The sequence below is a fragment of the Purpureocillium takamizusanense genome, chromosome 1, assembly GCF_022605165.1.
Source record: "Purpureocillium takamizusanense chromosome 1, complete sequence".
NCBI lineage: Eukaryota > Fungi > Ascomycota > Sordariomycetes > Hypocreales > Ophiocordycipitaceae > Purpureocillium > Purpureocillium takamizusanense.
The window spans coordinates 3357134-3378942 of record NC_063068.1 but is presented as its reverse complement, the minus strand read 5'-3'; the positions used below and the strand labels follow the sequence as shown (position 1 = coordinate 3378942).

Sequence of the window (21809 nt, the reverse complement as noted above, 5' to 3'; positions counted from 1 at the left end):
CTTCTGGATGATGACTGTGCATTGCGGCATGTGCCATGTCAGTGGTCACTACGTACCGAATACGCACCGCCGCTTTGGGCGCGCATTCATGCACGAGTTGTCACGAGGTCGGTTGTCCCTGCCACAGCTCACACCTAATAAAGCACCTCTCAAGGTTGGCATGTGCCTTGCAGCAAGCGCCAGCGGCAAGACCGGGGTGCGGCCGGGTACGGGACCCGCCGAACTCGCTCATTCGGGAGCGGCTAGAACTCCATCGCTAACAGACAATCGCGTACTATTGGCTGCGTAGAGTTAATGGATGACTTCGCAATCAAGCAGGTGGCCAGCTCGGAATCCGCTCTTAGCGTCGATGTTGCTGTGCGGCGGCTCCGCGTCTCAGCACGGGCCATGACACCCGCCATTACGTCGGTTCTGGTGCCTCGTCATCCCGCCGCCTCCTCCTCCTCCTAACTCCTCACTCCCCTGGCCTGGGCTGACTGACTGACGCCTCCCCCTCTCGCATCCATCATCACAACACCACCCTTCAACCTCGCATCATCAAACCTCGCATCGTCCCATCCTCTACTGTCCCGCCGCCGTCGCCGCCTCATCTCAGCGCCGTCAGCAGCACGACTGCGCGCCCCATCATGCGCCTCACCACAACATCCGCCCTCGTCCTGGGCGCGGCCTCCACCGCCGTCGGCTTCCAGGACCAGAAGGTCCTTGGCGGCAGTGGCTCGTCCAACAAGCCCCTTAAGCCTCTCGTCGACCTGAAAAACCTCGACTTCCACCTCGACTTCGAATCGTGGGCCAAGCCGCTCAAGGAGGCGTTCGGCGACATCACGTCCGAGGCCAAGGCTGTCTGGGAGGAGATCTCCCTCCTCGCCCCCGACGCCGTGGATGCCTTCAAGAAGCAGGTTTCGGGCCACAAGCCCAAGAAGCACTCACGCATCCCCGACAACAAGTGGGATCACGTCGTGCACGGTGCCGACGTTCAGGCCCTGTGGGTCGAGGGTGAGAATGGCCAGCGCCACCGCAAGGTTGGCGGCAAGCTGGACAACTTCAGCCTGCGCGCCAAGAAGGTCGACCCTTCCAAGCTGGGCGTCGATAAGGTGAAGCAGTACAGCGGCTACCTCGATGACAACGAAAAGGACAAGCACCTGTTCTACTGTAAGTTGGCCCAACGCCCTTTGGTGTGACACTCACGCTGACCTGACCGTCAAGGGTTCTTCGAGTCGCGTAACGACCCGGCCAACGACCCCGTGGTGCTCTGGCTCAACGGCGGCCCCGGCTGCTCGTCCCTGACTGGCCTGTTCCTCGAGCTCGGCCCTGCTTCCATCAACAAGAAGCTCGAGGTCGTCCACAACCCCTACTCGTGGAACGCCAACGCCTCCGTCATCTTCCTGGACCAGCCCGTCAACGTCGGCTTCTCGTACGGTAGCGGCGCGGTCAGCAACACGGTAGCTGCCGGCAAGGACGTGTATGCTCTGCTCACCCTCTTCTTCCACCAATTCCCCGAGTACGCCAAGCAGGACTTCCACATCGCCGGCGAGTCGTACGGCGGACACTACGTGCCCGTCTTCTCGTCCGAGATTCTGTCGCACAAGGACCGCAACATCAACCTCAAGAGCATCCTGGTCGGCAACGGCCTGACCGATGGCTACACTCAGTACGAACATTACCGCCCGATGGCTTGCGGCGAGGGCGGCTACCCTGCCGTGGTCGGCGAGGACGGCTGCCAGTCGATGGACAATGCCCTTCCCCGCTGCCAGTCTCTCATTGAGTCGTGCTACAACTCGGAGAGCGTGTGGACGTGCGTTCCCGCAAGCATCTACTGCAACAACGCCATCATGGGCCCGTACCAGCGCACTGGCCAGAACGTCTACGACGTGCGCAAGCCCTGCGAGGATGACAGCAACCTGTGCTACTCGGCCCTGGGCTGGATCTCGGAGTGGCTCAACAAGCCCGAGGTCATTGAGGCACTCGGCGTTGAGGTCAGCAGCTATGACAGCTGCAACTTCGACATCAACCGAAACTTCCTGCTCCAGGGTGACTGGATGAAGCCCTACTTCCGCCTCGTGCCCAAGCTTCTGGAGGAGATTCCTGTCCTCATCTACGCCGGTGACGCCGACTTCATCTGCAACTGGCTTGGCAACCGCGCGTGGACCAACGCCCTTGAGTGGAAGGGACAAAAGAGCTTCTCCAAGGCCGAGACCAAGGGCCTGAAGATTGGCTCTGGAAAGGACTACGGTAACGTCAAGACGGCGCAGAACCTCACGTTCATGCAGATATACGGCGCTGGCCACATGACACCGATGGACCAGCCCGAGGCGTCGCTCGACTTCCTGAACCGCTGGCTCCGTGGCGAGTGGAATGCGTAAACCTGCAGTGCGATAGTTGCCCGGGTGGCAGGAGAGGCATGGAAACAGAGTGTACATGACTAGTGTGCGGTTGACGGCTCTGAGGAGCTGCTATAGAAGCGCCCGTGGCTGTATGCATGACGCATGTTTGTTGGTAGCTGGTTCTTCCTATAGCTCGAACACGTAGACGCATTTGACCTAGCACTTTGTGTATTTGATGTTATACCCCTGACATGGTGCGGAAAGAACCACAAGGAACGTGTACGAGTGGTGTAAGTATATGGCAAGAGGACATGGTGATAGATGTCCAAGTCCTGGCCCGATGCGTGGGGCAGCATGCTGTTCAGCATGCCGGAGTCGCACCCGATCGTGCAACTCGGAGCCGGAGCCGAGCTGGAGTCCAATGGGGTCGACGGGACCGATGGCCAGGGAACGGAGTTTCGAGACCGGAGAAGAAGCGCCGGTGCGGGCGGCGACTGGGGCCGCCGTCGAGCAAGTCTGGTGCGAACATGAGAAAAATGCAGGGGAGAAGGGGGCACAACTACTAGCACGGCAAGTCCTCCTCCTCCACCAGGTGCGGGGCACGGGAGACGAAAGGGAGACGAACATCTTCACTATAGTTACTGTACATACCCAAGAGGGGATGCATTCATGGCTTCCAGGTCGAGGACTGATTGCACGCACGATAGTTTCCTGGAGGGAGTCTCGGTGCACGCGCGCGCGTGCGTCGGGGTAGCTTTCAATTTTATTTTGTTTTTACTTTTTCTTCTTCTCTCTCTCTCTGATTCCGTACTGTAGTCTCTCCATTCCGCCCCCGGGTAACTACGAAGTACATGCAGCCGGTGACGATTTTTGTTGAGGGCGAGCGGTCAGGCGGGCGAGGGGTACGACAACGCCGGTGTGGGCTTCGTTCAAATTTGGGCTGGCCAAGCCCGTGGGCCGCCGCAGGGGAAGGGGGGGGGCGGGGGGGCCGCAGACGGGCAGGTACCAAGACAGGGAGGCGAGTAAGTGTGTGCATGAGTGCTGCGTTCGCGTCTTGTTGAATGACGAGGACGGGTTTTGCTTGCGGGTTAGATACTACTAATACCGCCAGATTCAGTACCAAAGTAGTATATAACTACTTCGTAAGGTAGGTACCTTGCCAATGTAGCGACGCCAGGTAACAGGTACCCGGGGCGAGATCTGGGGTTGGGAAGCAGTCGCAGGTACGGCAAGAGGGCACGCGAGTAAGCAACGTGCGTGCTGCCCCAAAGCTCGAGAGGCGGAGGCGGCGAGAAAGAAAAACAAAGAAAAAGCCCGCCCGGCGCCGGAGACGGAGAGATGCAGAATTGTCCTCGTTGTCCTGTCCTGGCATTTGCCAGCTCCAGTTGGTTTGCACTTCGTAGCAGTGCAACAACAGCAGCAGCAACAGCAGCAGGTCTGTCCCCCCGACTTGAGAGCGCGCGCGAGCGTCCGTCGGGTCGGGGTGGTTGTTGTTACTACTAGCGCCTCCCCAACAAAACCAGAGTGCCAAGGGAAAGACGGTGCAGGTGGCAGGCAGCATGTACTTGGGCCGCGATAGAAAATGCCGGGCAACAGGCCCGTGCATCTTAACGGCCGACAGGTCTATCCCGGTGGGCGGCTCCAGTCCGCGCCCCGCCATTCACCACCTTCTTTGCCGCAAGGCGTGGGGTTAGCAATCTCAGGGACCGAGGCGGCGGATGCACCCCTACGGTCCATCTTCCGTCGCCCTGAGGGTCCGTCCAGAGTGCTGTGCATACACTCTCAAAGTGGTAGTAGCATGTATGAATGTACGGGCTCGGCGCAGCATCTGGAATCAGTCGGAGCAGAACGACGGCATTTCTCGGTTGTTTTGGCGCAGTCCTATGAGCCCTGTGCTGCAACGTTGAGGTCGTCGTCGCAGTCTTTGTACGTCCTGGCCGGATTCTGCGGCGCGGTTTGGCAGACGGATTTGTATGCTTCGTACCAACAAAGGCAATACTACTCCCAACAGGCCGCCCAAAGCGAGGAATCTCAAACGGGCCAGCGAGAATCTGATAGTAGTGCCTAGTAGGAAGGGCTCGCAGTCACAAGCTCGAGCGTACTCGAATTTCTTTTATCGTTTTCTTGGTTGCCGATGCCGATATAGTTGGGGACCGAGGAACGTCGTGGGGCGAGCTCCGTTCCTCAACCGTTTCCCGGCGTGCCCGCCCTGCACCTCCTCCACGTTGCGCTGCGTGGATCATACTGCACTCTGCGTGGCCACATGTTCAAGCACACGAGCCCCGAGCCCACGGGCTGATGAGAGGAAACCGTCAAGGAGCAAGAGGTCCGAATACGAAAAGGGTTACCATTGCGGCTGATCAGCCTTGAATGTGTCTCGTCTCGTCACGTCGACGTCGACGTCTGACTCCCGCGCCGTCAGTCAGTCAGGCTTGTTTGGGGAGCTGGGAGAAGCTGATTCGATTCATTAGAGACACACCCATGATCCCCTAGAAACACCCCCGTCTCGACTCCGGGCGACATCAACGAAACCTTTTTTTTCTTTTCTACTTGGGGATAACGGGCCCAGGGCCAAAGTCAAAAGGCACCCGCTGCTCCAGAATTCATCATACATTGTCCCTATCTGCCGGCACGCCGTTCTGCTGCCTCGATTATCTATCCGTCTATGTTACGGATCGCCCCCCCGCCGCTGCCCATTGCCTCCCGGTCGTTTGCTCCTTCTCTTCCCACTCTTTCCCCAGCCTGAGACGTCCTTGTCATGTACGTACTGCCCAGTACGACCTGAAGTACCTACGTAAGGTACTAGTAGTGCATACCTCACGCAGCTCCCGCCATTCCACTACCGCCGCCTTCCTTGCTCAGCCGAGACAACTCCCCAGTACTTCTACAGAGGAAACGGCCTTTTTTAGCGCAGGGATTCTCCGGCCCCTATACTGTACGCCTTAAACGCCTCCCCACGTCGACCCCTTCGACCTCATCCTCTTCCTTCTTTCCTGTCCCCCCACAGACAAAAGTATTACTTTGGTCACCATTGAGCGCATAGCTCGTCGTCGTGTCGTCGCCGCTGCTCCCCGACGCGCTCTGCTCTGCTCTGCTCAGACCGTCGACGCCCTTGAACACGCCCCCCCGGACACCGCCGTCAAGCTGTTGGGCCAGTCCTCAGCGAGGTATTCACAGATACACCGCCGTGCCCACGAACAGATCACGTTACGACACGGACGCGCTCATCTCCGACACCGCCGTCCCAGCAAGGCCTCGTCCGGGCGAGTCTGCTAAGCCGTCCGTCGCCTCCAGAAGCCGCCTTCTGCTGGCCGCGTCTTAAGGCATCTCACACCCTCTTCTTCTCTCCATCACATCCGACCTTGACCGCAATGGCTGCGTCCGGCTTCTCTATCATGGGCGCCATGCCCGAGCCGAGCCTCTTCAGCTTCCCGCCCCATGGCCAGCCCGCGCCGCTGCCGCCCGCCTCGGCGGACCTCTCTATTATGCGGCCCTTCAACATCCCCGACAAGGTCTTCGCCGCCGCCCTTGACCCGCGGGTCCCTTTGACCATCGCCGCGCTCTACGCCGTCTCGGCCAAGGCCCTCAACAAGTACAACCGCTCCCGCAACAAGCAGCCGTGGTCCATTAGCAAGACGCGCCCCTTCCGCGCCTTCGTCGTCCTCCACAACGTCTTCCTCGCCGTCTACTCGGCCTGGACCTTCTGGGGCATGCTGGGCGGCATGCGACGCAGCATTGTCAGTCCCACGGGACCCGGCGGCCTGGCTGCCACGGCCGACAGCTTCTGTCGTCTTCACGGCCCGGCCGGCCTCGGACGCTCCATCTACTACAACGAGACGACGGGCGACTGGGACAGCGCCGACCCTTCCTCGATGGCCTCGGGCATGGTTGCCGGCAACCCCAGCAACTTGGAGTCCGGTCGCCTCTGGAACGAGGGCCTCGCTTACTACGGCTGGATCTTCTACCTCAGCAAGTTTTACGAGGTCCTCGACACCTTCATCATCCTCGCCAAGGGCAAGTTCAGCTCCACCCTGCAGACCTACCACCACGCCGGCGCTATGCTGTGCATGTGGGCCGGTATGCGGTACATGTCTGCCCCCATCTGGATGTTTGTCCTCATCAACTCCTTCATCCACTCTCTCATGGTGAGTCGCTTGCCACGTCCGGTGCGAGTGAGCCCAGTCCGCTAAGCACTTTCGCAGTACACCTACTACACCTTGACAGCTTTCTCGATCAAGGTTCCTATGGGCGTCAAGCGAACCCTGACTACGATGCAAATCACCCAGTTCCTTGTTGGTGCCTCGTATGCCATGGCTCACTCGTTCGTCACATACATCGCCCCCGTAACCCTGAGCACTATCACCTCGGCCCCAGTGGACGTCCCTGCCGCGCCGGCTGACTCTGTCCTGCCGACCGCTGCTGGCACCCTGGACTCGCTCAAGAAGCTCATCTTCGGCTCCGTCACCAAGGACGCCGCTGCAGCCGTTGCGGGGTCTGTCAAGGAGCAGACCTTGACCACCGAGACGCTCTACGTCGCACAGCCGTGCATCGGCACCGCTAACGAGACGTTTGCCATCTGGCTCAATGTACTCTACCTCGCGCCCCTCACGTACCTCTTTGTTAGCTTCTTTATTGCCAGCTATGTGAAGCGTAGCAACGCCGCGCAAAAAGCCAATGGAAAGCCGCACCGCCGTGAGAGCAACGTGGCCCTGGCCGAAAAGGCTGGCTGGGACGCCGCCCGGGGCGTCGAGCGGGAGGTGTACGGCGGCGAGAACATGCTGGTCGACGGCCAGGCCAACGGCAGCGCCAGCGCCGTCGACGATGACGAGCCGCCAAAGGCCAATGGAAAGACGAGACGAAGGGCCTGATCTGACCAGGTGCCCTTGGAAGATGAACACACGCATGTCGCGGGCTACTAAAACCCGTCTGTGGCCAGCGCGCCAGGTGGTCCCGCGCGTGTAGATAAAAGGTGTGCTATATGCCATGGCAGTATTGGGTGAGAGTCCCGATATATGGTTGTCTGGCCAGATGTTTCCAGAGCATCATTACTGGACGAGCGCGGTATACATAAAAGCACGATGCGGCGGGCGGAGGAAGAGTCATGGTTGGCAGAATCAACTGCGGGAAGAGTAGCAAGGAAGAGGAGGGAAAACACATTGCGAGCGTTACATCACTTTTGTACATACCTAAATTGAAGGAGAGGGATCTTGACGCGCCCTGAGGATAGGACGCGGCGCGCGCTGCTGGATGAGCGGACAGCGCACGGGCAGAGGGCTGGGCGAGGATACCACCCACCACATCATTCATGGCGACACGCGGAGTTTTGGTTCATGGTATGACTATCAAGAATACATTGCGAATCATGATGATGGCCGCTGCTGCGTTTATTGGACTTTGCTGTGCTTCGCCATCTTTATGCACCGAGCCCTACTTACTACTAGCCGACTCGTTTTCGTCGTACAAACGAGTAGTCGGCATTTTGTTGCACGTATTTAGCGGTGGACGAGATGATGGCACGCACCACAACGATGAGAGATTCAACTCCAAGGGCAAGCAAGTATCGAGTGCGAATTACCAGACGGCGTCCAATTTGTCCCATTGTATGTGTATATAAAGATCTCATTGTAGCCCAACCAAGGGGGGGAAAAGGGTATACCCGTCACATGTCTCCTCAGACCAATCTCATTGCTTGGCTGGACGTCTACACCACCCACCAAAACACACACAAGGCGCGAAAGGGCCCAAAAGAGTGCCTCGAGGGCATCATCGTCCGTCTCCGCAGAGAGGCGATGCCAGCATGTCCCACCCCGGAAACGCCTCGCTTAAGAAAAAAGCAAAAGGGGGAAAAGGAAAAGAAAACCAAATGCCGGTCGAGGAACCCGCTCCGTGGCGAGAAGGATACCTTGCTCGGGCACAGAAAAAGTAAGGAAACCGCCGAGCCTCAAACAAAAGCATCAGAGCGACGTAGCCATGGGAAAGATGTGCAACGTCAAGGCCGCCCGTATCGAGTCCCAGACGTGAAAGCAAAGGAAAGAAACCCCTCTCGTGCATCGCAGGAGATGAAACGCTCGCTGCCAACCCGAGAGGTCCTGCCGCCCGTGGGGCGGCATTCTAGTTTGATCTAATGTCGTTATGGTCTTCGTTCATTCGTCAGATTACTGCGCGCCCAAGCTTTGGGCGGCATGTGCGCTGTCCCGGTGAGATCAGAGGCCTCTCAAAGGGAGGTCCCTGCACCGGTGAAGGCTTTGGTGTTGGTCACACCCTTCAGAAGGTGCTCCAGTTCCAGTCTCGCGGCACACTGGCAGCGACCTCGGGCCCCTTGGGTGCCGTCGGGGTGAAGCCGGCGGGAGCCGTGATCGGGGCCGAAGGCATCACGTGCGACGAATCCGACGCGGTCGAACCCGAAGACTGGCTAGTGCTGCCGCCGTATGTGGCCTTTATGACCTGAAAGCAGTGGTTGCATGCGCGAGAGACAGACGCTTTGGGGTTGAAGTTTGCGTTCTGGTCGAGCGGTAAGACATAGCTCGAGTGCCAGTCGCAGAAGATGTGACCGCATTTGCGGCAGTGGTGCCGGCGGATGAAATAGCTGAAGGTGCGCTTGCAAGTCGGGTCATCGCAGATGGACGACTCGGCATCGGGCTATGGCGGTACTGCGTTAGCGACGGGGAGTGACACGAGACCGAGACTGCGGCAGTGAGAGTCTTTACCTTCCAATGCTTTCTCGTCGGAGGGGCAGTCACTTCGGGGAATGAGTCGATGTTCCAGTCGCCGTCCAGAGGCTGAGTGCTCTCGCCGGTGGAGCGGCGGCTCAGCTTGTTGCCGAGGCCGCTGAGGCCGGCGAGGCTCATGAGGTTTGAGTTGGCGCGGCGCAAGGTGGAATCCGAGTCAGAATCCGAGGTCGAGCCACCCGTCTTGGTGCGCGCGATGCGCTTGGAGGGGAACTCGTCACAGGGCCGCAGCACGGCGGGCATGTACATGGGACGTCCCGGACGCGCGTGCTGGCCTCTCGGAGATGGCGGTGTCGAGTATGTTTGGTTTGGGCTGACTTCGGTGCTGCTGATGGGGGAGATTTGAGGGCCCGAGACGTGATAGGACTGTGATCTCTGGTGCATGGGGCGCTGGGGCGGCAGGAAGTGCCGCGACTGCTGCTGGTCGCCAGGTAGCGTAGGCATGATGAGCTCGGCTGCCATGACGACGAAGAGTTCTGGCTCTCTCTGAGCTGGAACTAGGGGACGGATGCAGCGGCTGCCGGGCGGGGAGGAGCTGCGCTGCGGGTCGGGGGAGCGAATCTCTCACGATGAGGATACGCAGTCGAGGGAGGACACGGTGAGCGATGACTGCCAAAACAGTGTCGTGTGGTCGGCGCGTGCAGCGAAGGCGAGCTGCTCACAAGCGGCACGAGACCACAGGACGGTCGGTCGGCGATGTGAGGGTGGAGGAGAGGACCCTTTTTGTTTCGCGGGTCGGTTGCTCCGAGCCGAAGCGACGTACTGTAACAACAGGTCAAGCTGACTATCGCGCGGCGGCAATTGGCGGGCAGGCACTTGCTTGGCTCAATCGCTGTACTTTTTTTGGGAGAAAGATGGGCGGCGGGTGGGCGGGTGTTGGTGGGTGGCGACGGCGATGCGAGTCAAGTCCAGATTGCCGGCCAGACAAGACTAGGCAAACCGAACCAGGGGTCCAGAATGGAGAGAGAGGGCCTTCTGGGACCAGCAGGGGGGGGGGGCCGGGCGGGCGGGCCTACGAGGACGAGGAGAGACACGAGTGGTCCCGTACCGGGGGGGAACCTAACTAGCGATAAGCGTCGTCGGGTGCTCGGTAGCGGCGGCGCAGGACGGTTCGGGCGTCGTCGTCTTGACACGGGGCGTCGTGGCGATGATGCGGACGGACGGTCGGGGCGGGTAAACGCGGTGAGGGTGAGGGGATGGCGAGAGAGACAAGTGCGAGGGAGGGAGGATGAGAAGGAGGTGTGTATGAGTGAGTGAGGCGGCGATTGCGGTGGTGAGTGGAAGAAAGAGAAGTCCCAAGACGGCGGTGGGCGGTGGCGGGTGGACATGCGACGTCTGTCTGTCATGCGAGGAATCCTTGACGCACGCGGGGGAGGGGAGGGGGCCGCTCCATTAGTATACCTGTATGATGAGGCTGTCGCCCGCAACTTTCATCCATCATCTCCAGGCTACCTACCCACTAGGTGCAGCCGCTCCTGCTGCTGCTAGGACACGACGCAGACCTGCAACGCATCGTAGTGCAGCGCCGTGCATTGCAGTGCAGTGCAGTGTGACGCACGCGGGCCAGGGCTGGGCACGCTGGGTTCACGCACGTTTGGCGCAGGGCAGGCAGGTGGACAGGCGCACGGCTCCGCTGACAGACTGCTGGAAGTCTCCAGGGCTCCATCAGCGATGGGACGGTACTGTAAGTAGGTAGGTTAGTACCTCCGGAGCGCACTGTCCCGTACAGTACGGCACAGTACACACGACTAATGGTTGCCACATTGTCGGGCCTAGCCATTGGCCACTGTGGCTACCAGATTGGGTCGCTGTTCTCTGCTACCTTCAATAGTACCTTCCCCGTGAGTGAGCGTCACCGCCAAGCTGGCTTGCCATTTCACCCGCCGGGGGGCCGCTGTCCGCGCGCAGCCGTTGGCACGACTGAATCGAGTCGCTGGGGAAATCAAGGGGACGGCCGAAGGAACGAGGCACGCCGGCTGCCGGAAGCGGCTCTTGCCAGTCGTTGCATCCACTGCGACCTTTAAGCAAGCTACTAGTGATACGTATTAGTAGTTGAGAGTCCCGTTAAAGCTTGTAATCTGATCCACGCCCACCCACAGGCATGCAGTTATTGCGCTCTTTGTATAAGCCGTCGATCGATGAACCCAGTGGGCGACGGCCGGCTGGTTGCCCACACAGCCACGCCGCAACGCTCCCATGTCTCCCACGCGGTTCAGGGACCGCCGTCTCCCTCCTTTGCTCTGTCTTGCTCTTTCCCGGCTGGCTGGCCGGGGCCTCCTGTCTCGCCTCGAAACCCCGGCCGAGGTTCTCGCTTCGCCACAGAGCGCGCACCTCAGGCTTGTCAAACGCCGGTCGGTGGAGGCTCCAGCATTATCGGTCGCCGTCGCCCGTCAACCGGCAGCCCCGGCCTGGTTGACGGCCCAGACAGGGGGGCACCCCGGGGCAGCAGCCGCCGCCGCCCCCTTCGGCCAACTTCCCTGCCATCACGCTCTGCCAAACTGCGGCCGGTGGGCGGTGTTGCGTCGCTGGCCTGCCAAGCTGCCCGTCACCTGTATCTGCCCATCACGCCCCAGAATACTGTCTTGTCGTGTGAGGCCGGTCCTGTCGCGCTCCGGAGGTTTCGTCTTGGCCCTGCATGCCTGCGTCGGGAGGCGCCGCATGCAGCAGCACCACCGAGTCAAGCGCAGAGCCCGCCGAGCGCCGGCCAAGACCACACAAGACGACCAAAGCAGGCCATGCCTACAGTACCTAGTAGTTACCTGACTGCGCACCAAAGTTCTCTTGCTGGTGTGTGCGTCCATTTTTCGTGTTCACAATTTCAGAGTGCACAGTATGTAATGCGTACTTAGTATGAGCGCATCTTTTCTTTTATTGTACGCCTGCACAGATCGTCCGCACTGTGAGTTCAAAGCTGCGTTGAGTGAGCATCTCCCTCTCCTTCCTCCTTGGAAACTCGAGCTTCCAAGGCCCCCAGGACTCTTTTCCTCTGACCCACTTATTAACCCCTGTCGCCCACTTCCACCGCTGCCGGCTTTCTTATCGTTGACCTTTGATTGGGGCGCTGGACCCCCGGCGGCGGCGGCGGGGGGGCGCCTTGGTTGGCCGGCGCGGGCTGGTAGAGCATAGCTTCTGGGCGGCGGCGGGGGCTTCCTTCCCTGCCATCTTCCGCGATGGATCCCTCTTGCCCTCGTGGGAGATGGAAGAGAAGCCTGGCCCTGTTCTGCGTGGCGTCTAGCGGCGCCCCGCCCACCGCTCTTCTCCATCTCGACCTCCTCACACCCCGGCCGCCTCTTACTCCACGCGGTGCGGTCTCCCTCCTCCACGGCCAGCCGCGACTCTGTCACTATCTCGGGACCCCAGCACTTGGTGGTAGTGGCGGCCGGCTGGACAAGAGACTGGGCCAGAAGCCGTACGAACGGTACGGTATAGGTAAGGTACTTATTAGCGCAGAGCTGTGCAGCTCCAAGTCAACACTGACACGTAGCAGCTCTCTTCACCGCCGACAGTCCGTCGAGGCTCCCGTCCGCGCCCCACCACGGCTGTCGTTCGTCGCGGTCATCGGCGACGCCGCCGAGACGTTCGGAATGGGAATGGAAGCCCGTCAAAAACAAAGGTGGAACTGCCCCCCCCCCCCCCTCCCTCCTCACTTTTGTGCTCACGTCTAGATTGCTCGATCTGGGGCCTCGCCGGTATCCGTGCCAGATCAACACAGGCCCAGAGACCCTTGAGAGATTGCTGGCCTCCAACCACACAAAGCCCGTCTCGTCATTCATGTATCATTGCTTTTTCATGCCCAAAGCGCAGCTCGGACCAGCGTCTTATCCGCGCTTCCCGGGCTACTGTATCATGCCCTCTGCTCCATCATTTGCAGCAGCTACTCGACCGAAATAGATCACCGCCTGGACCCAACTCTGTTACGTGCCCAGCTGCCTCGCGCCAGCTGCCGGCCATGCAGTGATTGGCACGTAATTGCGGACCTGCTGAGTGGCAATCGACGGCGGCTACTGTACAGCACAGGAAATACAGTAGTACTGAAGTGGACAGAGATAATGATTCCTCTGACTCGGGCGCGCCGTGAATTTGATCAAAAATCAGTACTTGGCGTTGCACTGACTGTATGAAGTACTCGTAGTGTGATTTGTGAGGCGGAGGGTCAGAGTTGAAACATTCCTGGCACGAACAGTAGCAATGACGTTGGCTACAATATGCCGTACTCAATATCCACGCTGCGACGGCAGCAAGACATGGCCGCCTCGTCCGTCCAACTTATTAACGTTAGTTTTTCTGCGCGTGGCGGGCTGCCAAGGTGGCTTCTGCTTTCCAGTGCGCCCTGCCATGCACGTTCGACGCTCTCCAGACGCATCTGCAATTACTCGCATGCGCCACCCCCAGCTGCCTGCATGCCTGACTGACTTCGATGCCCCTCGTCGACGACTCTGCTGCTACCTTGGTACTTCGTAACGAAGTGCCACTACTACTCCATCTCCCAGCGCCCGCTTTTGCCGCCGTCCTTGAGCACCACCCGCAGACCCTCGATGCGCATCCCCTTGTCCACCGCCTTGCACATGTCGTATACAGTCAGGGCCGCCGCCGACGCCGCCGTCATGGCCTCCATCTCCACCCCGGTCTTGCCGTCGCACGTCACCGTCGCCCGGATCTCGATGCCCGGCGATCCTCCCGACGGTCCCCCGCCGTCGCCGTCGTCTTCGGCCCCCGTCGCCTCCAGGTCGACCGAGACGTGCGACACGGCGATTGGGTGGCACAGCGGTATCAGGTCCGGCGTCCGCTTGGCCGCCATGATGCCCGCCACCCGGGCGACCCCCAGCACGTCGCCCTTCTTCATCTGGTTCTCCCGGATGAGCCTCAGCGCCTTGCCGCTGGAGAAGCGCACGCTGCACGCCGCCGTGGCCACGCGCGACGTCACCTGCTTCTCAGAGATGGACACCATCCGAGCCGAGCCCGCCTCGGAGACGTGCGTCAGCTGGACCCCTTCCCCGCCGCCCTGCCCGTGCGGAGGTCCTGATGAGCCCTGGCCATTGTCCTTGGCCATGCGCCGGGACGTGCACAGAGACCGCCGATGCTCGCCCAAGTGCCCCCTCATTGTTCCCTGAACGCCAGGCCGTAATAGATGAGCCATGGCGCCGCTCACCTGTAGTCGCATCTTGGCAGGCATGGGCCCAGTAAGCGACGCACGTAAATCATCTATACAATTTGTTGCTACTTAGCATGCGTACTCATACAGTAGCTAAACTCGACAACGACGTAGCTTCATAGATCGTAACAACCAGTCACCCACGGTGACCGTGATGCAAACGCCGCCCAAATGCCTTGCTGCCGGGGGATATGTATCGAGAGCCTTCACCCACCTATCAAGATCATTGGTCGGTTCTTCATGTGCTCCAACTCCCCCAGGCCCGCGTGCTTCGCCTTCTTCCTCTTTACCGCGGCGCCGATGACGTCGAGAAGCTCCGCTTCGTTGGGCGCGATTCCCAGCGGCTGGCCCGAGGCCACCAAGCCTTGCCGACGATCCATCTCGATCTGCTTCATGGCCTCAAAAGCCTCTTCGTCAATCGGCTCGCCGCTGTTGGACTTGCGCAGAATGTCTCTCAGTGACACCTCGGCGTTTCCGAAGAGACACACTTTGAGGTTCCCGTCGCCTGTGATGCGGAGCCTGTTGCAGGTTCCGCAAAAGTTGTGTGTCATACTCGTGATGAAGCCGATGCGGCCCGTAAAGCCAGGTATGCGCCACGTTTTGCTCGTGTCGTTCTTGTGATCCTGTACCTTTTCGAGCTCTGGGTACTTTGACCTGATCAAGTCCAACATCTCCGCGTAGCTGAACATCTTGCCCTGATTCCACTTGTTGCCGTCAAACGGCATGTACTCGATGAAGCGGATCTCGATATCCTTCTCCCGCGTCATTTCGACAAAAGGGATGACTTCGCGGTCGTTGACCCCGCGCATGACGACGCAGTTGATCTTCAACTTGATGCCGGCGCCTTGCTTGTTGAGTTCCAGAATCCTCTCGATGCTCTTCTGAACCGCGTCGAATCCCTTCCTGCGAGTCATGATCTGGAACTGCCACGGGTCCAGCGTGTCGAGACTGAGGTTGACACCCGTCAGCCCCGCCTCGACCATGCTGTCCAGCTTCCGGTGGAGAGAGATACCGTTCGTTGTGATGCACAATTCCCGGAGCCCCTGTGGCCGCAACGCTCCAATTTGATGCATCAGGGGAAGAATGTCTCGGCGGACGGTGGGTTCGCCGCCTGTAAGACGAATCTTGCTCACTCCTTGCCCGACGAAAAGGGACGCCAGCATCGCGATCTCGGGTGTCGTAAGCAGCTCCCTGTTCGGCGATAGAGGAACGCCTTCCTCGGGCATGCAATACACGCAGCGAAGGTTGCAGCGCTCTGTGACCGATATACGCAGATAATCATGTTGCCGATGAAACGTGTCGGTCAAGAACTCGGAAAAGGGCTTTGCGCGGCGGAGGCGCTCTCGCCGCGACGACGAAGTTGTTGGCGCGGCGGATGTCGCCACCTCGGAGGCGACCGCATCGTGGGCCAGCGACGCAGTCCCGAGACATCTCAGCCTGGTAATGGAAGCCCAAGAGGCGGATGACGGCCTGTGATAGCGGAGGCTCGCCGGGCGCAGCGCTGTGGCCAACATGGCCCGGGGGGTGACCTGCATGTTGGGTTTGCCGGTGCGCGGCCCCTCGGTCGGGCGTCGGGCGTGGAGGCGCGGAGCGGAGGTGCCCCGTGGCGGTGCGACCAGGCAGCTGGCACGGAGGAAGCCTCGATCGAGTAAAGAGATATTACCGCGACCAGCCTCCTACGCCGCATCCATGACGATGGCGTATGTGCTGGCAACACTAATATGCCTCTGTTTTGTAAGAGAGTCTGATCCCGCGGCTTGTCAGTTGCAGCTTCCACGCCCTTTGGAAGGCACGTCTCCCCGTCTGGGTTCCTGCCGTCTTAAGTCAAAGCCCGTGACCGTCCAACCCCGCATGAGTCAGCAGCCCATCGTGATAAGCGGCGACGGCGACAGAACGGGGAGTGGAGTCCGTCAGGCTCCGATGCGCCTCTTGCCAGCTAGGGCCGTTGGAGGTCCCATCGTTCCTGCCGGAGACAGGCGAAGAGCGAAGCAAAGGGCGCTAAGCCCCACGAGGTAAGAAAGTAAACAATGCTTGTGGCTTGCGTCTCGAATTTGGCGTCGAGTTTCTCGTCGAACGTACGACTGCCGGAGCATTGTTGCATCCCGCGACGGTCGCGCCTGCCATTTTGCTGAGCCTCGCTCTAGCCTACTCCGTACCTCATACTTTCCGGCACGCCTGCGTACTCTTCGATACACACAGTTTTCTTTCTCTCCGCGACCTTGTCAGGCCAGCAGCCCGGCATTTGAGCTTCCTGCTCCTTACGCCGCGTTGGGCGCTTCCATATTCGCACTCAGGCAGCCAGGTGCCTGGATGAAAATCCTGGCCGGTGGCCACTGACTGATGCACGTTTTGGCAGCACGTCTCAGCCCGTGAGCCTAGGTAAGGTACCTAGCCACTGACCGCGCACACTACTGACCTGGCTGCCTGGCGATTTACGTTAGTACCTACACTGCACACACAGTCGTGATAGATCCGCTGCAATGCGCATCTCTCGATCTTTCAAATGTGCGTGGCCCTTCAACCATCGTCATCGTTGTCGGCGATCAACAGCGGTCGAAGCTAACAGGCAGACTCTCTCCAGCCTCTGGGCACTGCAAACCGAGCCCCAATGGACGTTACATAGCGACGCTCAGCTCCTCGGCCGTCAATGTGCGTTCGACTGAGACGCTTGCCCTCGTCAATGTGATAAAACTCTCCAGCGACCTTCAGGGCCCCATTACCACCTTCCTCTGGTCACCATCTTCCAGCAATATTCTCGTTGCTACGGCCGACGATGTCCAGGTATCCTCTGCGGTTGATTCGTCGTTTAGTGCTACGATCCGCAACACTACTTGTCCCGGCGGGACACCTGGCTTTGTTTCCTTTGGAGCCAGCGACCACGAAGTCCTGCTATGCTCCCCATTTGGTTTGAAACTTGCCATCGTTGATCTGACCACGTCCAAGATCGTGGAGATCAGCAGCCCCAAATTCCACCATGCGTCGACCGCCGCCCGAGGCTTCTCTCTTCGTCCCGCCACAGGACACCTGGCAGTGCTCTCTCGCGTCGGTGGCAAGGACATGGTTAGTATCCATCACCCTAGCACACGGCTTGTCGAGAGGTCCTGGAGCCCAGACACCGTCGATGGCCAGGGCATCCTTTGGACCCCAGACGGGAAGTGGCTGCTTCTCTGGGAGTCTCCAGCACAAGGCCATCATTTATCCATCTACACGCCCGAAGGCCAGCACTTCCGCACCCTAGGGGCGTCGACCATCCTTCGGGAGCAAACGTCGGGAGCAGATTGCGAGCTCGAGCTCGGCATCAGGACTTGCCAGCTCAGCCCTGATGCCGAGCTGTGCGCACTGGGCGATCACAGTGCGGGCGTCACGATTCTGGACACGGGGACGTGGAGGGCTTGCCTGAGGTTGATGCACCCCGCCATCATCGTTCCCAAGGACACTACGCAGGTATGACTCTCTCGAAACTGGTTCAGAACGAGTCAAGGCAAGTCAGCGTCTGATGATTTGCCGCAGGTGTGGCAAGAGCAGGCCAGCTCTGCAGGCCCGGGAAGCTCCACACACTCATTTGTGCGAGCAACGCAAATGGTTGCGCCCCCTGCACAGTCATCGGAGGCGAAACACGCTGCTCCGTTGCGTCCGGGCTGCTCAATGGCTGCGTTCGATGCATCCTCTGCGCTCCTGGCCACCAAGCTCGACGACTCGCCGTGCGCAGTCTGGGTCTGGGATGTGGCGGCAGCGGAGCTTCGAGCCGTTCTTATATTTCATTCCACTGTTGGCTTCAGCTGGCACCCGAGCGTTCGTGAGCTGCTGTTGGTTACATGTCAGGACGAAGCTGGCCGCGGTGCAACGTTCGTCTGGGATCCGCTGTCGGAGGGACCGCTGTTGGTAAGTCAGGCCGACGGGCTCCCGAATGCGCGACCAGCAAAGGCGGTGGGCAAAGCGCCCAAGGTCCTGTGGGTGGACCGCGACACGGAATTCCCGGAGCTTGTCGTGGCGGACGCGGAGAGCTACGCGCTGCTGTCGCTCTCTGACGCCGACAACGACGACGGGCGCGGCCCATGGCGCGATGACGGCGGCAGGGTGGACGGTGATGGCCCATTCTCGGCTCGGGACGACGCTGAGGACACGGGTAGACCCGTCCTTCTTAGCCCGGATGACGTTTCAGAACTGGACGACACTTTTTCGTTCAGGAACACGTCGGTGTAGTCGGGGGGTCGACTGCTCGACTGGCGGTCTGGCCGTTGCGCTGGGTGGATGTTGTGGCGCCGCTGTTGGTTTGTTGTCCGGGCCTGCGACCCGGGAAAGTGGTTCGTCCGTCGGTCGTGTCGCTTGGGCCAGGGATACGGATACCTCACCGGTGGCCGCCCCGTCGAAACCGACCCTGGCCGTCCAAAGGGTCTAGTTGCATGGTGGCGTTGCTTTGGACAGTCGCAGGAGGGCAAAGGGCTCGGGGCGTGGCGAATTGTTTTCTCTTTTCTCGCGCTTATTCCACTCGATCGACACAGGGGACCGCGGGCGGGGGGCATCATACATTTGACTGAGCCCATGAGTGCAGTCCAGCTGTGCTCTTGTCGACGCCTTTGACCAAGCCGGAATCGCGCTGCGGCGCTTTTTTCCCGCCGAGACTGGCTTTCAAAGTGCTTGCGCGTGGGCAGACGCACACACACCACTCACACTCAGGCATGCACACGCACACGCACACGCACACGCACACGCACACGCACACGCATGCACATGCTGGGGGCCCCCGCTGGAGAGCCAGAAGAGCTGTCCGCGGTCAAGTGGTGGTGGTGGCGGCGGCGGCAGCGCTGCAGGTTGCAGCCTTTCAGCCCATTCCGGCAGATGGACGTGACAAGTCATCACGAAGAGCGGAAAGGGCTTGCACATGGGGGGCCTCCGGGCAGCTCATCCCTTGCCGGACCACGTTGAAGCTTCATGAGGACCTCGTGTCGTTGGGCCTGTTGGCGCGTCAAAAGCTGGAAATGCTTGGCGAGGGACCTTTGCTGCGTTGCGAGTGGAGGGGAGCGCGGCAGCGTCCGGTAGGGGACTGACTCTTGCACGCCATCGACTCTGCCCCAGTGGCCTGGATGGAACGCCTTATACACCATCAGCTTCCGACCGTCAGCCTATCCGTGTCGTCGTGAGCCCTGGGGCATGGCATGGAATGGCGAGGCACATCATGGCAGGGCAGGACATGGTGCACGCCGCGCAGCACAACGCAGCATTACTCCACTCCTGCTGGCGAGGCTGCCGATCGCTCCGGTCCCAGCTACCCGGAACATGGATACACCACGGCCCACGGACGGCCGAGGGCAGCAGGAGGGTATCCCGGGGGCCGCAAACGCACTCGCCCAGTGCTGTCCCCCAAGCGCGCTGCATGCGCCCGGCCCTCGGGGCCAGGGGCCCAGACGCCCCGTGCCGTGCCGTGGGCAGAGAGAGGCCGGCGCTGATGGAGACTTGACTTGGCCTCGAGCAGATGACGAGCCTCCCGTTGACTCTGTTGGCAGGCGCTTGCGCGCGTGGCATGCGTCCCCTGCTCCCGGCATGCCCCGTTGCTCGTGTAAGTAAGAGCAGCCCCGGTAGACGGACGAGCTCTTTGGCCAGCCTGCGTCGCTGCCCCTTTGCCACCATGCTACGTAAAACAACAACACGAATTGCTTTTCTTTACACACATGCAGCCGCTGCAGCTTTCGTCTGGCCGGACCTGGAGACGATACACACACTCGTTCACTAGCTACTTTGTGCATTGTTCATAGATTTTCGTTTTTTCCTGTCTGGACACCGTGTAGGTAGCTACACGCCATCGTCTCCTGTACGACACTGCGGCGGCCTCTCCGTCTCTTGCCGTTCTCTTATCCCACCTCCCTCCGGCCTTGGAGTGTTCCTCCTCTCTGCTGCTTGTCCAGAGCGAGCTCGACGCTTTCCATGATGGGATTTGGCCCAAACCGATCAGCCACCGGGGTTTAGGGCGAGCCGAGTCTGCAGTGTGCCATCATGCCGCGCAACGAGTCGCCCGCGAACACTGTCATGAGGGATGTTGCACCCGGTGACGAGAGCGGAGTCTATTACCTACTCATAAGCTCGGTACGCACAGATTCCTGGGCACCTGATCGCCGTCCCCAACTCCCGGCTTCTTTCTAACTGCGCGGGGAAAACAGTTGCCCTTTGGCACCAAGTGGCAGCTCTTCAAGGACTGGATTCGTGAGGCGGACTGTGACGTGGATCACATCGAGTTGTTTCAAAAGTCAACAAACGGATGGATTCGACTCCTTGGCAGAGACAACTTTGAGCGCGCTTTACGTACGGCAAGCCCAACCCCAGTCGCTGTGTCAATCAATGCATGTCTCGTCCTCGTGGGCGCGGAACTGACGCCACAGGGAGCATAGGCCAACTCAGGACCAACTCATTTGCTGGTAGAGAGATTATCGTCGACGATAGAAACCGGACAGAACCCATCAAGATCCTTGAGCTCATTGACGACCCGCCGCCCAAGCCAAAGTTTGGGTGGAGGTTTCAGAGGTCGCGCCGCAAGGGCGACTTGCTCGCCGACGATGCCGCTTCAGTTGTTGGCACCCGGGGCGAGAGCTGGCAATTGACCCCCCGGCCGGAGTCTACGGTGGCGAGCATTGACGTAGATGCATCACGCAAAGACCGAGAGCGAAGCAGCATTCGAGCACTTCCAGTTTCCGCATACCCTGCCGGACCCGTCATGCAGCGTGGGCCCTTAGGAAATGATACGACACCCATGAGCTACCTGCCTCGCCAGCCGTACAGGCCGCCGGCGGAGTTGCAAGGAGCCGCGTACATGGCGACAGGGAACGCACCATTCCCCGTTCCCGTGTGGAATTCGCCTTATGGCTCGGCTTATGCTCAAGGCTATCGACCCTACGAAGCGCCGCCGCCCGTGAACCCTAGCCTTCAAGCTACTCTGCCATCATCAACCTCGAGCAGCTTAGTGTACCCCCCGCTTCTGCGCCCAAGCAACTCGAAATCGTCGTTGGGTTGGACTAGCAGCAGCAGCAGTAGCACCATCCCGTCAACGGCCCCTCCGCCCGAGCCGACTGTTGTTGCCTCCCAGAGACAGGTTGAAACCTTCTACAAGGTCCAGTTGCTGTCACTGCGGCATACTGCCAGCCCGCAGGACGTGGAGCAATGGGTGAGAAGCCGCCTGGGTGGGTGGGAAAGCGCCATTATTCGCATCGACGTTCCAATGGACCATCATAAGGGCCGCATTCGCGGGTCGGCGTATATTACGCTCTCCAACGCCGTTGCTGCGGGCAAAGCCGTTGAGGCACTACAGCAACAGCTGTTCATGGGGCGCCTGGTATATGCCCGCCGAGGAGGCAGCATCGACAGCGCCAAGCAGAGAAAAGAGGGCGGCAAGATGAATCGCGCCGGTCGAACGACGAAAGCGAGTCATGGCAATCCTGAGTCGGTGGCGGTAGACGACAAAGCAACTCCTCAATCAAGTGGCGCGACCCAAGGAGACAAGTATGCGCCTCCTGTCATCGCCCACGGGACGAACTATAGGCCATCAAACTAGTCTCCAAGTACAGCTTGTAATTTTCCTCCCTTGAGGGTTTAGCTTCAGATTTCTGGCATTACTCTGGC

The 21809-nt window shown here is 60.1% G+C and overlaps 6 protein-coding genes across 6 annotated transcripts; 4 read left to right on the top strand and 2 right to left on the bottom strand.

Moving 5' to 3' along the window:
• Window positions 1-420: 420 nt before the first annotated feature.
• On the top strand, window positions 421-2543 carry JDV02_001062 (Carboxypeptidase C). The gene is made up of 2 exons (XM_047981953.1): window positions 421-1149; window positions 1204-2543. Exons 1-2 carry the CDS (start codon window positions 627-629, stop codon window positions 2358-2360), a joined length of 1680 nt encoding a protein of 559 aa, XP_047837914.1. The 5' UTR covers window positions 421-626; the 3' UTR covers window positions 2361-2543.
• Window positions 2544-4487: 1944 nt separating this feature from the next.
• JDV02_001061 (Very-long-chain 3-oxoacyl-CoA synthase) lies at window positions 4488-7520 on the top strand. The gene is made up of 3 exons (XM_047981952.1): window positions 4488-4722; window positions 4793-6466; window positions 6524-7520. Exons 2-3 carry the CDS (start codon window positions 5693-5695, stop codon window positions 7187-7189), a joined length of 1440 nt encoding a protein of 479 aa, XP_047837913.1. The 5' UTR covers window positions 4488-4722; window positions 4793-5692; the 3' UTR covers window positions 7190-7520.
• Window positions 7521-8758: 1238 nt separating this feature from the next.
• Window positions 8759-9511, bottom strand: PIB2 (Zn finger protein; the record flags this gene model as incomplete). The annotated part of the gene is made up of 1 exon (XM_047981951.1): window positions 8759-9511. One exon carries the CDS (start codon window positions 9509-9511, stop codon window positions 8759-8761), a length of 753 nt encoding a protein of 250 aa, XP_047837912.1.
• Window positions 9512-13247: 3736 nt separating this feature from the next.
• On the bottom strand, window positions 13248-15976 carry JDV02_001059 (uncharacterized protein). The gene is made up of 2 exons (XM_047981950.1): window positions 14416-15976; window positions 13248-14251 (listed from the first exon to the last, which is right to left on the bottom strand). The coding sequence occupies exons 1-2, from the start codon at window positions 15734-15736 to the stop codon at window positions 13524-13526; spliced, it is 2049 nt and encodes a 682-aa protein (XP_047837911.1). The 5' UTR covers window positions 15737-15976; the 3' UTR covers window positions 13248-13523.
• A 705-nt stretch (window positions 15977-16681) lies between these two features.
• On the top strand, window positions 16682-18404 carry JDV02_001058 (uncharacterized protein; the record flags this gene model as incomplete). Its single annotated transcript, XM_047981949.1, has 3 exons — window positions 16682-16706; window positions 16783-17645; window positions 17712-18404. The coding sequence occupies 3 exons, from the start codon at window positions 16682-16684 to the stop codon at window positions 18402-18404; spliced, it is 1581 nt and encodes a 526-aa protein (XP_047837910.1).
• Window positions 18405-20192: 1788 nt separating this feature from the next.
• On the top strand, window positions 20193-21741 carry JDV02_001057 (uncharacterized protein; the record flags this gene model as incomplete). Its single annotated transcript, XM_047981948.1, has 3 exons — window positions 20193-20282; window positions 20357-20498; window positions 20585-21741. 3 exons carry the CDS (start codon window positions 20193-20195, stop codon window positions 21739-21741), a joined length of 1389 nt encoding a protein of 462 aa, XP_047837909.1.
• Between the last annotated feature and the right edge of the window lie 68 nt (window positions 21742-21809).

Coding starts and splice junctions, on each gene's coding strand:
- JDV02_001059 (XM_047981950.1), bottom strand. CDS start 15,736: ATGCAGGTCACCCCCCGGGCCATGTTGGCCACAGCGCTGCGCCCGGCG. Junction 14,252..14,415: donor CCGACCAATGATCTTGATAG/GTGGGTGAAGGC, acceptor CAAATTGTATAG/ATGATTTACGTGCGTCGCTT.
- JDV02_001062 (XM_047981953.1), top strand. CDS start 627: ATGCGCCTCACCACAACATCCGCCCTCGTCCTGGGCGCGGCCTCCACC. Junction 1,150..1,203: donor GGACAAGCACCTGTTCTACT/GTAAGTTGGCCC, acceptor CTGACCGTCAAG/GGTTCTTCGAGTCGCGTAAC.
- JDV02_001061 (XM_047981952.1), top strand. CDS start 5,693: ATGGCTGCGTCCGGCTTCTCTATCATGGGCGCCATGCCCGAGCCGAGC. Junction 6,467..6,523: donor CCTTCATCCACTCTCTCATG/GTGAGTCGCTTG, acceptor GCACTTTCGCAG/TACACCTACTACACCTTGAC.